Source organism: Augochlora pura, chromosome 7 (assembly GCF_028453695.1).
Source record: "Augochlora pura isolate Apur16 chromosome 7, APUR_v2.2.1, whole genome shotgun sequence".
NCBI lineage: Eukaryota > Metazoa > Arthropoda > Insecta > Hymenoptera > Halictidae > Augochlora > Augochlora pura.
In genome coordinates, this window is record NC_135778.1 from 39,510,728 (window position 1) to 39,526,284 (window position 15,557).

Genomic DNA, 15,557 nt, shown 5'->3' on the forward strand with positions numbered 1-15,557 from the left:
CACGTGAGAACAATTTTTAAAGTGCTCTAAATATAACATATGCATAAACGTAGTACACATTGTTCTTTTATATTATAGAAAAAGGTAAAAAAATTTATGTCGCAACATCGTTTATTTATAATTTATTCGAACGTGATCGCCATTCACTATTGAGTCATTAGCGGCCTCGTGATTCACAAGACTATCGTAAATAGAATGTATAAATTTTTCGAAGAAACTTGCATAACTATGTATAAAACTATATTATGTTAAATAACAGGATTGCATAGGTTTGCATATTTAATGGAAAGGAATTAAACGGATGTCTTGCGAACCGTCTAAATAATGTACATATGCAGCAGAATCTGGTATGGATTCAATTTAGTACATATAAAGTATAAATGTACTTTTTCGCTTTGAAAGTTGTTCAAAATATCAAAATTCTTTCCGATAGCATAGAATCGTTTTATCGTGAATTTAAAGAATTCTATACCATGTAGAAACATTGTTAAACGAACAACAAACATTGAATTAGAAATATCGCAGCTGTTAGACTCCGTAGCGACGTGATTCGCGACGTTATTGCAATTCGCGGATATGCCCATCCGTGCTGATTGTTGGGGCGGCAAAGCCAGCCCGAATACTGCTATGTACATCGCGTCGCGTGTGTTTCAGATGGAGCACCAGGCGTACGGATGCGCGAGAAGAGCGAAGCCTCGAGCGTGGTTACCGCAGCCAAGCTACATTGGTCGTCGGTGTGACTGGTCCCGCTTGGTTGTGCCGATATCGTGCTCTCTTCCTCGCTCGCGTCTTCTCTCCTTTGCTAAAACTATGAGGATAGCGCTGCTTATTCGCGGAGCATCGACCAATCAGAGAAAGGCAGTTTCTGTACTGTACCTCGAATTTCTGAGCCCTTTGCCCCTGGCATGGCACAACATAGCGAGGCACTACTGTATCATAGAGGATTGTGTACCTACATATCTACATATGCACGCATACATATATTAGTTCATGTATATATATATATATATATATAGAGAGAGAGAGAGAGATACAATTAATGAATGTATGTTGATACAAAGGCGATCGCAGAGCATTCTTACATCGTGTCGAGAGCGCGTTCCATTTTCCATTATGCACAAATATCGACATCAGCGTTTCTCGTGGGCGAATTCAGAAGCTTATTGCGACTGATATTTTGTCAAAATAGCCTAATTACATAATGGTTGCGACAGACATTTTTCTAAGGTTTTCTCCGTAGCGGAATCATCGGCATTAAGCAAATTCGTTGGATTGAAAATCTTTGAACGAAATTAAGCTTGGCGTCGCGGCGTACACCACAGAGAACATTGTAGCGCAGATGGGAATGCCATCTTTCGTAGTGTTTTTTTGCAAGATAGAAGTAAGAAGTAGGATGGTCGACTACATATTTTGTTCGATGGTGTATATGTAATGTATGGTGTGTTGTTTGTAAAAGGATAGATAATTTTGTTTAAAAAACAAGGTTGAATGTTTTGGATATGTCGCATTTGGTATGTACACAGGTATCGATAAAGTAATTTTTTCTTTCTCTTTATCGCGGTTGCCTTAATCTCATTGTATTTACTACGACTACCGTGAAGTTTTTTCTTAATGAATTTTTCTGAATTAGTTGTTTCGAACGTTTATACACAATTAAAAACAAACTAATGACAGGCATGATTGTCGTTATAAATGAAAACAAATTTACTTAATACTGAAACTACCGAACAGGTTAAAATGATATATTTCTGATTATTTTTTTTTATAGTTACCGAAATTATAACAATGTTTTTATGGGAGTTTTTTTTAAAACTTTTTTATCAATTACACCATTTATAACAATTATACCATTTTTATGAAACAAAAATACGTTGGTTACATTTAGGGCTTGGTAGTCGTAGTATTAAACTTCTTTTATACGTAATTTACATATTTTTAAAAATAACTATAATAATATTACTATTGAAAATAACTAAAATTGTAAAGATGTTATTATCGAAATTAAATGCTTGGTTTTTTTTATTTTAGAGTAAAAAAGAATGGGTTGTGTCAATAGTCGGACAGATATTAATGATTTACATCCAAATGTATTTCAAGTGATGAACGTAGACGATTTAGGTAATTTAATTACCCCTGGACGCCTAGAAGTTACCGAAACTGATATAGTGCTTTATCAACGCGGTAAACAGCCCATAAAATGGCCTTTGCGTTGTTTACGTCGGTATGGTTATGATGCGGAAATATTTAGTTTTGAATCTGGTAGACGATGTCCCACAGGGCCAGGCATTTATGCCTTTAAATGTCATAGAGCTGCTCATTTATTTAATTTAGTACAAACAAATATTCAGGTTTGTTATTTCAAACACATATTCTTGGTATAGTCGAATACTTCATTAAGATATATTAATAAAGTGTATTCGTTTTTATAAATATCTATCTTCTAAATAATAACGTGTATAAATAAATTGAATATATAAATTGAGATTTCTATTTAGGTTTGTAATAATAGTGGGGATGACACAATGTCCAGAGAACTACCGATTGCTTCTCATTCTGGTCCAACAGCAACAAGAGTGACAATACCAGTTGAGCCTAATTATGTGGATCCAATACAAACTAGAAGTAGTAATTGTATGGTTCAGAGACTTGGTCACAATCATCAAAATGGAATTGGAAGATTGGGTAGTGTGGGAAGTAGCACCGGTCTTATATCGCCGCAAGGAACCATAGGTTCACCTTCTCCGCCTCCCGTGCTGCCACCACCTCCACCACCTTTCCCTCAACCAAATCCGTCCTCGCTATACGTCAATGAAGAAGTATTGTCACCTTTATCATTAGAAATGGAACATAATAATAACAAAAGTCCTAGAAGAGCAATACAGAGGTAAACAAATTTTGTTTCCGATTTTTATTGCCGATATCTTATTGATTTAATATACATTCTTTATTACTTTTATAGATCCTGTACAATGAGTAATTCAGTATCTGATAACGGTTCAGTATCTTTGGAATTAACATCTACCCATAAAAATTTAAAAGTCACTACCCAATCTAAATCATCGCTTCCATCAGCTGCAGCTTATATGAACGTAGACATTAGTAATGATATTAGTTCACTTTCTCCAACTCATAGTGTGCCTGAAACAATACAACTTAAAGAAGACAAAAATGAAAATAACGAACCAGGACATGCTTATATGAATATTAGTCCGGGCGACGAATGTACAGAATTACTTGTTGCTAGAATACGACCGTCGCCTCTGCCATCTATTCAACCAGACATGGAAGAAACAACAAGACACTGTTACGCCAACTTGGAAGCAAGTGAAATTGAAAGTTTAAGAAAAAGATTTTCTAGTGTATCTGTAGCGGAGAAGTCTCCTTTGACTCCATCGACACCTACAGGTGGTCCAATTAGAGAAGTAAATTATGCTGTATTAGATCTGGACACAAAGGATGTACCAATTAATTCATCGTTGGAGGGTCCTTCAAATTTATCCGTATCACCTCCAGAGTCACCAAATAAGTTACAAAAAGGGTATGCCACAATAGACTTTAATAAGACAGTCGCTCTTTCGCATTCTGTCAACCCAAATCTTGTAAATGATAGTGAAGGTTCAAGAAAAACGCGTCACAATTCCACAATTAGTGACTTAACGGCACCATGTAGACGTAGCTCATCTGTAAGTGAATGATCCATTTTTTTACTTTATAATTGTGCCTACAGAATGGATATTTATAGCATTTTATAGAATGACAATGTGCTTTACAGTTTCTTTAAAATCAAACTAATGCCAAAGCCAAAGACATCAAATTAGTTTGCAAACCTTTTATATTAATATTAATCATGCTAAAATGTGTTCTGTACGAAGCAGTGTACCTTGATTCAAAAACTTTTGTTTCTTGACATATTTAATAAGAATCATTCTACAATTTATTATTCAGATTAGCAGCTAACTTTTAAGTTTTGTAAGATATACAAATGTATATGATGCATCGCAGTATTTTTAAAGAGTAAGTTTTTTTTTCAAAGTGTTGAGATATGTGATACAGAAGTAATTAAAATAAAAAGAATCTTTTTTATGGAAAGTTGAAAAATGAAAAGCCTCAATTCTATTTTTTAGAGAGGAAGCATATATAATATCCTTCAACTCTAATATCAAATATTATAATATTGTAAAATCGTAATATACCTTCTGCAGGAAAACCTTTTGAACCATTAAATTATTTTTTTAAATTAGTCTTCAGATAAAATTTATTTACTTTCTGTTCACAGTGGATTTATTATAATTATAGTACTAGCCAATCATGACAATGTGATTACATTATGTAAAATTTGTGTTGAAGTATTACAGTGCATTTGCCTACAGTCTATATTCCAATATCGACTCTACTGATCATTCCTACAATGGTGTATTAGGAAAAACATTTCACGCTGCAATGAATGTGAAATTTATTTTTCATACGAGAGATATAATAATTATTAAGTAAATAATGTGACCTCCAAGAGGTTGCAAACCATTTAGGTGACATACTATTGTTTTCTTATTCATACAATTATACACTGTTTCATTTAAGGACGATATAGTTACATTTTCCATTCTTAAGACTTTGATAATAAAATCTGTTCATATTGTCTCTGTGAGAAGAACATAAAACCATAATTGGCAGTTCGAGAAATGTTAGGTCATATGTACATATATCATACTATTTGCTACTTTTAAGATTGCTGTGGGTTTCTAACATACATATCTTATTTGTGACATTCTAATTATAATTTGAAAGTTAATTCTTCTTTATGCTACCTTCACGTTACTATTTCTTTCCTGAGTTAAGTTTAAAATATGAAGCAATTATTTTGTATAGTGTTCAACAACAATACATAATACATAATTAGTAATCACACAATACAAATGTTGTATCAGCCATAATATTATATAAAATAAACATTTTTCATATTAATCTCTCTATCCATATATATATATATATATTTGGAAAAACATGTGATTTTACTTGCTCAAAGAAAATTACTGTGTGATAGACAATACATGGTATTAAAATACTAATGATGAAAAAGAATTGCATGGAAACTACTGATTAGGCCATATTTCAATATAGAGAATATAGTAAAATTTTGTTTCCGACATTGTGTTTATTGCAATTGTCCTGAAATATTCATAGAAGGAGCAAAACATGTATACATCGATTTGACATTATTTCTGCTATTTCTGCTATACATAGTTGCTAGTATACCAAAGGAAATCAACGTTTGATTTGAAAATTAACCGCATACTCTATTTATTCAGAGCTTATCCCAAATCTGCAAAACCTGAGGGAAGCTTAGTGAAATTTTTATATTACCTTTAACCCAATGCAATCTTAAATACAGGAAATAATTCTTTGTTATTACAAATTGACATATGAAGAGATGATTTTGTATAAAAAATTGCATTACATACATAACATTATATATGAAACAAGAAACTACTTTTAAAGTGGTTATCTAGAAACTTACTACAATTATAATATTATACATTGATTTTGGGTGATATTGATAAATAGGTACAAGACATAACATAGAATATATAATTCTGTAACTTTGTTGCTCTTTATGAAAATTTTATAGTGTACAATTCTAAAGAAATATCATGTACTACAATTAATTAAATACAATTTATAATTATTTACAAAATAAGAAAGTATATTTGAAACATGTACATGCTTGCATAACTCGAATATTTATATGAAATAGCTAGAACACATTATTTTCATGGCACAAAATTATAAGATCTTTTTCGCCTTATTATGTAAGACATTTTTTATTGACTTTCTTTGACCATATATGTAATATACACAACATAAGTATGAAATACTTACTCCAAACTATCTTGCACAAATTTCAAAGCAATTAATATTACTTCTTTAACAAATATTATTATTTGCATTGCTAATTCAATTCTGATATGCTAATTCAAATATGATTGTGCATATGATTGAAACTTAGTAACTGAATTAATCAAAATACTTTTAAAGCCAGAGTTTTAGTACTTTTTTTTCTTTTAAATTATGTACTGTGCTCATAATGTAGTATTTAATTAATGTAGTTTATGGTTTGCAACAATTATCGTTATAATAGTAGTATTTATTTAATGTTTGCCTTTTGGCAGTATATAGGATTTCATTACATCATATATTTGTGTATCTTTATATATTCCTCGCTTTATTCTTTCTTTTTAGCAAAATATAACTCTTGTTCAGTCTTGCATTTCTTTTAACTCTTTTAAAAACTTGTTAGCATTTTCATTTTGACTTTGTACCGCTTTCTACAATTTATTACCACATATTTCAGTGATTATTGTTTTATTTGTATATGTATTTGTATTTTGTCATATTTCTTCTTCTTCTTAGATTATACGTTTTAGCAGCTATTCTTTATTGATCTTTTTGCAGCTATACTTTATTGATCTTTTTGCAGCTATACTTTATTGATCTTTTTGCAGCTATTCTTTATTGATTTTTTTGGTATCTCAATTTATATTTTTATTTTCTTAAGTTACAGTGTCGCAATTACTTTTGTACTTGTACTTCTCTGGCAGCACTTCTTACTAAATTATATTATTTGGCTTGTCAACTCCTTAGAGTAGAAGATAGATTTTAGTTGAAACTAATCTACTCTCTTTGTACAGTGGATTAACGAGTGTGAAAGTTGTACTCTTTTCTTATACATCCCTGTAAACCTTTTACTTTCCTATTTTTTAGGTTTGTTCTACTTCTAAATCTGCCAGCCCTTTTATATACCTGTTCCTTAAACATTATTATTAGTTGCTTCTTCTTCTTCTTTTTCTTCTTATTATTATTTTATTTTCATTATTACTATTACTACTACTATTACTACTACTTCACTGCTACTACAACTATTATTATTATTATACTGTTGTTCACTCATTAAATTTGAATACTAAACTAGTAAACAACTTTTATGATGTTAATATATAATAAAAATATCCACTGCTATATATATATGTAACTAGTTAAACTTTTTAATCTTGCATTGTACCATATTTACTGCACAATTTTGTTAGCCTTTCTCTACTAAATCATTAATTAATATCTAGAAGGGGCCAATCAAAATAGAGTAACAAATATGGTATATTGCCAAGTTCACGATACTAATTTTTTTTAATATTAAATATTATTAAGAAGTATGATTATCGCCATTTATTTGTTACATGGTTATGATCATACTTTATAAAGCGGAAGGATGTTAGTACTCTTAGATAATAATGTTAAAAAAAATGGATGAATTATTGATGGTTTATGCTTATTTTTAGAAAAAAAGTATTGCATGCATGGGTACAAGTAGAAAATACGTATTGTTGTAATTTGATACCTAGAAAAGTTGAAAACAAAAATTGTACGTTTAACTGCAAGCTGTCTTTATATATTGGCATATTCACTACCATGATTTGATATATTCGTAGAATTTAAAAGAATTCACGGTCATGTACGTATTATATATGTGCCAAAAATGTTTAATAGTCGATCGAAGTCGGCTCTGTTTAAGTTTATTAATGATGTTTATTCTTTGCCAATATAAATAATCTATGCTAATGATTATTCATTAACTTCTCCATAGTGATGATCTCTTCCCAACCAAAGCGTCTGCTTAACATTACATATATTTTATACTAGAGATATTATGGTAGTGAATAAATTAATATAAAATATTCGAATAATCTGCTTTATTAGATTATAATTTTTATATGAAAATATTTGGCCTTATAGATTCTATATCATGGTTTAATATACAAGTTCAATCCAGAGTGTACTTGCAACTATTTTGCAAGCTTATTTATATTTAGAATTTTTTATTGAAATTCTAATAATAAGTGGAAATTATCAGGCCTATACGAAAAAAGTGAATGTTTTCATAGTTATGTAGTTTCGCATACGCATTAGAAGCAATTTTATCTAATAGTTACAATGTATGCGTTCAATATAAATTTTGAGCAGCTATATCTATAAAACCAAAGAGTTTATTTTTGTTTACTCCATCGAAATTTTCATTAACATATTATACTTACATATTAGAGGAAAGATAAATATTGTTCCTACAAGGGTATGAAAACATTGTTGCGAACAATGATTGAAACAATGAATTATGTGTAAATCATTGAAATACTAAATATTAATTTCGGTCCTCCTAAAAGCTATGTACAGTATAAGTTGATCAGAAAGTTGGATTTCATTACATAATTCTTAAATGTCTGTTACTTTCCTCACATTATGTTTTTATAATTTTTATAATCATAATGTCGAGGAATCGGCATTGAACAAATTATCATTATTAATATGATGGTTTTGTTCTTAATATTTAGCAATCTTTAAATTAAATCGAAGAAATGTTAGGATTATACATTAGCCGCTATTTTATTTTGTAGAATTTAACTATTCGAATGACATTTACGTTATCGAAATGAAATAAAAATTATGTGACATAAAAGTCACCACTGCAAATCGTGAATGTAAAATTGATCTTACAGTATAAACGAATAGTAGAAAAATTTATATAGCCTAAATAATCAGTTTACAAATATCTGTGTCATCGCAGTTTTATATCACGAAAAAGTTTTCGCAAAAAGAAATACGTAAGTCATATAAAATGGAAATAATTTAAATCTAATTATGTATGAGGTGTATGTATACATAGACTGTACCCTATTGACAGTATTAAGAAAGTAATGCTAACACAAATATATTCAATGAGAATGTATATACAATTTAAATTTATTCTTTATCATACTTATATCTTACGTTATTATAATTAAAAAAATGTTGCGTTCATGGTGATTTTGAAATTTCGAAATCATACGTTCAAACCTTTTTCTTAAATCGCTTTGGTAATGAAAAATGTTCATACCTCGAACAACGACGCTACAATATTCGTACAAAATATAATTACCATAATTTTTGACTTCCGTTTAGCAATTTAAATTTTCAATCCTTTTGCAAAATGAGTACATACTTCGAATTGTTAAACAAAAAATGATATTGTTAAGAAGAATGTATGAATAGCATGTTTTTCGTGTGCAATATAAATGCAAAATGCACTAATTTCGAGAGTAAAACAGAGTGCCAAAACAAGGTATCGGTTCAATTTATAAAATTTCTAAAGTATTATAAATTCTAACACAAAATGCTGAAGAAAAGTTTCGTATTCATAAGAATATTTAAGATTCGTTTACTTTACTCTTTATGTATGTATGAAGAAAAAAAACAAATATACCATAAAATTATACATCGAACTGAATGCAAAAGTAACGCGGATGCAAGTATGTTTAATTATGTATTATATAGATACTAGTTTTATATGATTACAAAGATATAAAATCCATAAACATATAAAACGCATTACAACAAATCTATTTATAGTATGTTAATTTTCAAAATATTTCAATGTCGCAAAGCGTTGTAAAATTATAACCTTACATTAATTTTTTTTAAATTTAAAGTCTATTTCAGTAGATATAAAATGTTTTGTAACTTATGTATTATTAACATATAAGTATAGAGTATAAGAGACGTTCTTTTAATTTTATGAAGATAAATTTGTTATAAAATTCGAACATTAGTCTCTCATAGAAAAATGACTTTTTTTCCTGTAATCGAGGTAACTTAATTTTTAATAGAGACAGAATGTTGCATTTAAGAAATTAAAATACCAAATATTGAGAAAAAGAAAGAAGCAATTTTTATATAGTAATTTATAATAAACACACAACGCGTCAATAGGAAAAAACGTTATATAAATTTTTATTTATAAATAAGTGTTACGCGCATTGACGGATCAGATGCAACAAGATGTAATTTTAAACGTGGCGGCTGTGAAGTGTTTAATTCTTCGACTGTCATTTTGTAATTGTATTACAAATTTGAAAAATACCACACACACACGAAATATGAACAATAAATTTTAAGAAACATTCGGTGAATTTATTATTTATCGTGACAAGCAATATAAAATAAATAATCATGACATGAATGTAATAACTTAGTGTGTATGTACATATTTTTTCAAAGTTATTAGATATTGGTTTTGTCGTAAGTTAGAAGTAAAAACTATATATTTTAGAAAGTATTTTACGTTTATATACAGGGTGTTAAAAAGATGCATTCAATATTTATATACAAGACATACTGTACCGGATAAAAAAGTGACTTAGTAAACTTACTACTGACCACATGTACTCCTTCCCCTTCTGCACGCGATTGGCACTTTAGAACGTTCTTCTTATAGAATTGCGAACTTTCCTAAAAATTTTACATTCTTTAGTAAACATCGTCAGCAAGTACTCGATCATGATCCTAGAAAATTGAAATGTTTACTAAGGCATCTGATACGGTGTATCCAACATTGTATATAAGTATCGAATGTTCTTTTCGAACACCCTGCACATACATAGTTGGTATTAAATATCTAAAATCGTTAGGAAATCATGAATATTAATAATTTTAAACTGTATGAAAGTTTTATCACCATCGACTATTTGTTACAATCTGAAAGAATAAAAAATAAGAAAACCTATACATAGACCATTCATAAGACTATATTGAAATGTAGCATTTTCACTCCCATTTTTTTTTTTAATGTATTTTCAAGTTCATTCTTTATTATAGAATGAAAGGATGATGGTCGAAGAAGTATCAAGATTTAATATGCATTATAATTATATTGCACAATAAATTAAAAATCTTTGTATATGTTTTGTACATTGAGGATAAATACTTGAAGTTCTTATGCCATCTACATTTACGTATATCACGTCATTAATACTTATATTTTCATAAAAATGATCTACGAATTATTTTATACGCATTGATTATATATAATTAATGATACGTTATAACTATATTATTTTCCTTATAATAATTTATATGTATACGAGAATATAGAAAACTATAATTTAAATCAATTGTCGTATATATTTATTGTATTTCTCTTACAAAAATGGTGTTATAAAAAGAGTTAATTAAACATAATGTGTACAAGCACATATAATAATATAATACTTAAATTAATTATATTCATTTATTCAAAATGTATATTTTAGTTTACACAGTCTTTGAAATGCAGTTTAACCACAGCCAGAAAATGTAGAAACATTTACGAAGTTTTAACAATCTCTGTCAAATTTCAAATAATTGAATACCAGACAGTATTGAGCAATGACAACAATGATCAAATTAAATGACAACATACACGTGTAGTAAAATCTGACTTAAAGAATCAAATTTTTTAGGTTTCTAAAACACTACAAAATCGTGATGTTGTCTCAACAAAGTTTTATCAGTTCTAATGCTGTTTTGTAAAAATAAGTGCATCGATTCTAATAATTCTCAAGAAGAAAAACTATGCTATTTTCCTATGTAACATACTTTAACATCTAAACTTAACAACGAAGCAAAACATAAAACAAAATTAACAGATTTTGAGCTATTTTTGCATAAATTTTCTAAATTGTAGCATTGGAATTGTTTAGATTTGAAAAATGTTTTTAATGAATTTGAAAAGCGCGGAGATTCAGCATAAAGAATTATACTAATTAAATATAAAGTCAATAATAATGTTTTAACAGTTTAATTTGCATACCAATATTTATAAATCACTATAAAAGGAGAATATGACCTTTAAAAAGTTCTGATTAATTCTAGCTGAAATGTGTACTATTTGATATTTTATGTAGAAGTTAATTTTACGGTTTAAAGTAAAAATTAATTTTTATTGAATGTTTTATTATTATAGAAAAATAAATTCTTGATCAATTTTACTAAAATTAAGCGTTCCTCTTAAAGAAACGATACATGAAAATAATCAAGCAGCGAGTTGACGGCGTCTACTTAATTCATGATCTATTAAAACTGAAATATCGGGATGACGATGTAAAGTAGTTGCGCAATAATGTACTGTCTGACTCGGATCAGCGCCTGCTTTTAACAGCAGTTTCACTGCATTGACAAAACCACTTTCGGCAGCTACTTGAAGAGCGGTCAAACCCTCGCTATTACATTTCTCTATTTGCGCGAGAGGGGACGTAACTAACAAAGAAACTATTTGATGGAATCCCCTTGCAGAAGCTAAATGTAACGGTGTATTACCACCGGCATCTTGTACACTAGGATCTTCTCCTTGTTCTAATAATTTTGCCACCATATCAGGATAGTTCTTTCTACAAGCAATGTGTAATGGTGTCTCGCCGTAACGTGACATGAGACCATTTGAGGTGTGCGGTATCAGTAACTGTGCCGTGTTTAAAGCACCGCACTCGAGACATTCGTGTAAAGGTGTTTCGCCACGATCATTCTTCAATGATGGATCAGCACCAGCAGCTAACAATATTCCAATCAATGATTCAATTTCCGTTCTATGATTATTATCTGTAAAAAGAAAGTTTACTTTAATAACATAATTTATTAAAAGAGACTATTTAGGATAGAAAATCTGTACAATGCTTTCTCATTTTCAATTGTCCGGTATTGCAGATATCGTAAGTATAAACTATACAAATTCGTTGATTCACATATGAGAAAAATGAGAAAGTTTCTTTCGTTCAAATTATTTAATCTTGGATGTTAAAAGTTAAAAATGTGGCATTTAAAATTATGAATATATTTTTGAGTGTACCAAAGATTGTTGAAGAGGCTAAAATGTGAAGCGCGCTACGGCCTTGATGATCTTTCGCGTTAACAGGGCCAGCACGTGCTAATAAATCGAGAGTTTTTAGTGCCGCTTCGAAATTATGATGAAGGTTCTTCGATCCTTGTGCATGCGCTAACTGCCGCGTTAATATGTGTAACGCGGTCAATCCGCCGCCTCCTTCTTTAACGCCTGATGGACAACCATATTTCAGCAGTTCTCCTACAAATTGTAATACATTTCCTGGCCCTCCGTTCGAGATCACCCTGTGAAGCGCCGTCTCGCCTCGAGGAGAACGAACAGCTGGATCGCATCCGTTCGCAAGAAGTAGACTATAAAATCGTAAATTTTCATGTTATATTTCAGTTTTTCATCACATTTAAATATTTTTATAGCTTGATTCTATACGAAATTAAAACTCAAGTTTTTACTTAAGATGTAAGTAAACTAATAAATAAATAATTTCGTATTGCAGCGATTTAACGGAGAAAGTTGCTACCATTTTTTTTATTTTGTATTATTGTTTCTAACATTTTCTTTCATTAATTAACACGTGAATCGTTATTGATGTGTCAATATTGTCGCCGTCGTGAATTTGTAAAGTCAAGATCCCGAGATTCTTTCGGGAATAGTGGACCTTTTGAACATCTGGTTACAATATGTTAAGAAAAGTATACCAAAGCGTGGAAGACAAGAATATGGTTTCCACAAATGTTCGTACGTTTCATTTCAATGTTAGATTTGTTGAAAAAAATTCACGAATATTACGGGTGACGATATTGACATTAAAATCATTTTCGCGATGTTTACAGATTACTGACTGAAATTACGAAAGCCAAATTAAAATTCTTTAATCGTTCAATTTATCATGTAAAAATATATTATTTTTCTCTACGTAGGGACGAATAATTTTCTGACATTGTCGAATTTTCTGAATCTGTTATTAAATGTTACAAAATTAATATATTAATATTATATTTTTTGAATGGCTTTTTGAACATAATTTCGTAACAATTTCGTGGAATTTTATAATTTTAAAATTATAAAATGAAATATATTTACATGAAACGATAATCTAAAGGATAAAATAATATTAATTCGGTATAGAATTTACGATAAAAGTTAATCTTACGGTTGAAAATTCTTACCCGAGAACAGGCAAACAATGATTGGTAGCGGCCACTAATAAGGGCGGATCACCTGAAACATTCCAATCCGGTTCGTCCAGGTTTTGTATAGAGTCCCTTGCAAGAAGCGCTGCGATGCATTTAGCGTCTCCGGCACGTACGGCCTCATGGAAATTCAGTTCACTTTCTGGATCGTATGTCTCATCGGAAATATTTCGAAAGTCCGCCACTTCGAGCGACCCATTAGAAATTTCATGATTACTTGAAACATTTGTAACTTTCGTAACGCACTTAATACAATTTTGTAATTCTTGCATTTTAAATACATTCTTCGTAGGGGAATCATTTCCACGTGTTTCCGAGATCGCATTTTCAGCATCACTTTCACTAAAATGTACATCGTCTCCTGGCGATACGACCGTGTCAAGATTTTTTGAATTCGCGACAATCGATTCACTATCTACGGACACATCAATATTTTCAATTTCAGCTGACTCTGCAATCACATCCTCTTTGTCATCTACGGTTACATTATTTTCATTTTCCTCCAAAACCTCCGTGGCTTCGGAAAGTCTCCTGCATTTTAAAGCATCTCCATCATTTTGTTCGTCGGATATTAACGTATCAATCGATGTGGAAGGCGACGATTCCTCGAGATTAATAGGGATCTCCTTTTGATCTTGGCCACCTGTTGTAAGCTTCATCTTTTCCGCAGAACCGATTTCGGTATTTTCCTCGCCTGTCGTTTGCTCTTTCTGGTTGCACTGAGCTTTACTCATCATCGTGCTCATCTTCTTCTCCGCGTTCTGTTCCTGGGTTATGAGATCGTTCGTGTATGCGGCAGTCATCGTAGCAAATTGTTGCTCGCCTTTTAATTGAGTCTGATTCTCTAGTAATTGGTCTGATGTTTCTTAACAACCTTGCACCCGCCGTAATCTATCTCTTTTTATTTTAATACACCTGTCTGTTTATTTGTTTCTCGGGTGTCATGTTAATTACCGATCATCTGAACGAGATATTAAACTTGATATACATATCGTAAATGTCCTTGTGCGTGATTACGGGCGTAGGAACGATCTATAAACGAACTGACGAATCAAGAATGATCAAGAATACGTGACTGAAAACCAAATGAGTCTGCTCACGAAGAGCGTCGTTCGTTGGTCGTTGCAGATTTCTATGCTTCTCCTCTCCCTTCTTCTTAAGATCCCCCCACTCTTACTCCTTACCCCACTTCTTTAAACCCTCCTGTGGTGAATCCAAGGAATTCATTTAGATTTTATATGTGTGTGTATGCAGTCTAAAAATTTGGTTCGACGTTCTTCAGTTTAAATAACTTCCGACTGTAATTTAATCAAACATATTAGTTTGTATGACAATATACACAGCAAAGCTTAAAGATTTGAATTTAGATAATAAATTTAATGTCTCCGAATGCGTTTACTCGATTCTTTCGCGTATTAATTATTATAAATATTTTTATATTGAAATTTTACATTTGTTCACTAGTAAATATTTTTCCCAAATATATTCCATATTCATAGTCCGTTCAAAGTAATTTGAATATCTACATAAGGCATCTGAATCAAGAAATATTGTTTGTCATTTCTATAATTTTAAATCTAAATGAATCTGTATTAAAATTATCAGTAGTATATATATGTGCGTTAAATTTTAACGTTAACATATAAAAATATATATATTATACCTTGTCAAGAAAAAAGAAATTAAAAATT

At 30.4% G+C, this 15,557-nt stretch overlaps 2 protein-coding genes across 3 annotated transcripts; one reads left to right on the forward strand and one right to left on the reverse strand.

The window, feature by feature from the left end:
• The first annotated feature begins 1,100 nt into the window (after positions 1-1,100).
• Positions 1,101-7,020, forward strand: LOC144472370 (uncharacterized). 2 transcript variants are annotated; one of them, XM_078185379.1, is made up of 4 exons: positions 1,101-1,523; positions 2,029-2,348; positions 2,496-2,884; positions 2,960-7,020. In XM_078185379.1, exons 2-4 carry the CDS (start codon positions 2,040-2,042, stop codon positions 3,693-3,695), a joined length of 1,434 nt encoding a protein of 477 aa, XP_078041505.1. In that variant the 5' UTR covers positions 1,101-1,523; positions 2,029-2,039; the 3' UTR covers positions 3,696-7,020. The 2 variants fall into 2 exon arrangements, with proteins under 2 accessions (XP_078041505.1, XP_078041504.1); XM_078185378.1 differs by having other exon boundaries at positions 1,101-1,511.
• Positions 7,021-10,981: 3,961 nt separating this feature from the next.
• LOC144472369 (uncharacterized) lies at positions 10,982-14,999 on the reverse strand. Its single transcript, XM_078185377.1, has 3 exons — positions 13,843-14,999; positions 12,683-13,026; positions 10,982-12,435 (listed from the first exon to the last, which is right to left on the reverse strand). The coding sequence occupies exons 1-3, from the start codon at positions 14,667-14,669 to the stop codon at positions 11,873-11,875; spliced, it is 1,734 nt and encodes a 577-aa protein (XP_078041503.1). The 5' UTR covers positions 14,670-14,999; the 3' UTR covers positions 10,982-11,872.
• Positions 15,000-15,557: the final 558 nt, after the last annotated feature.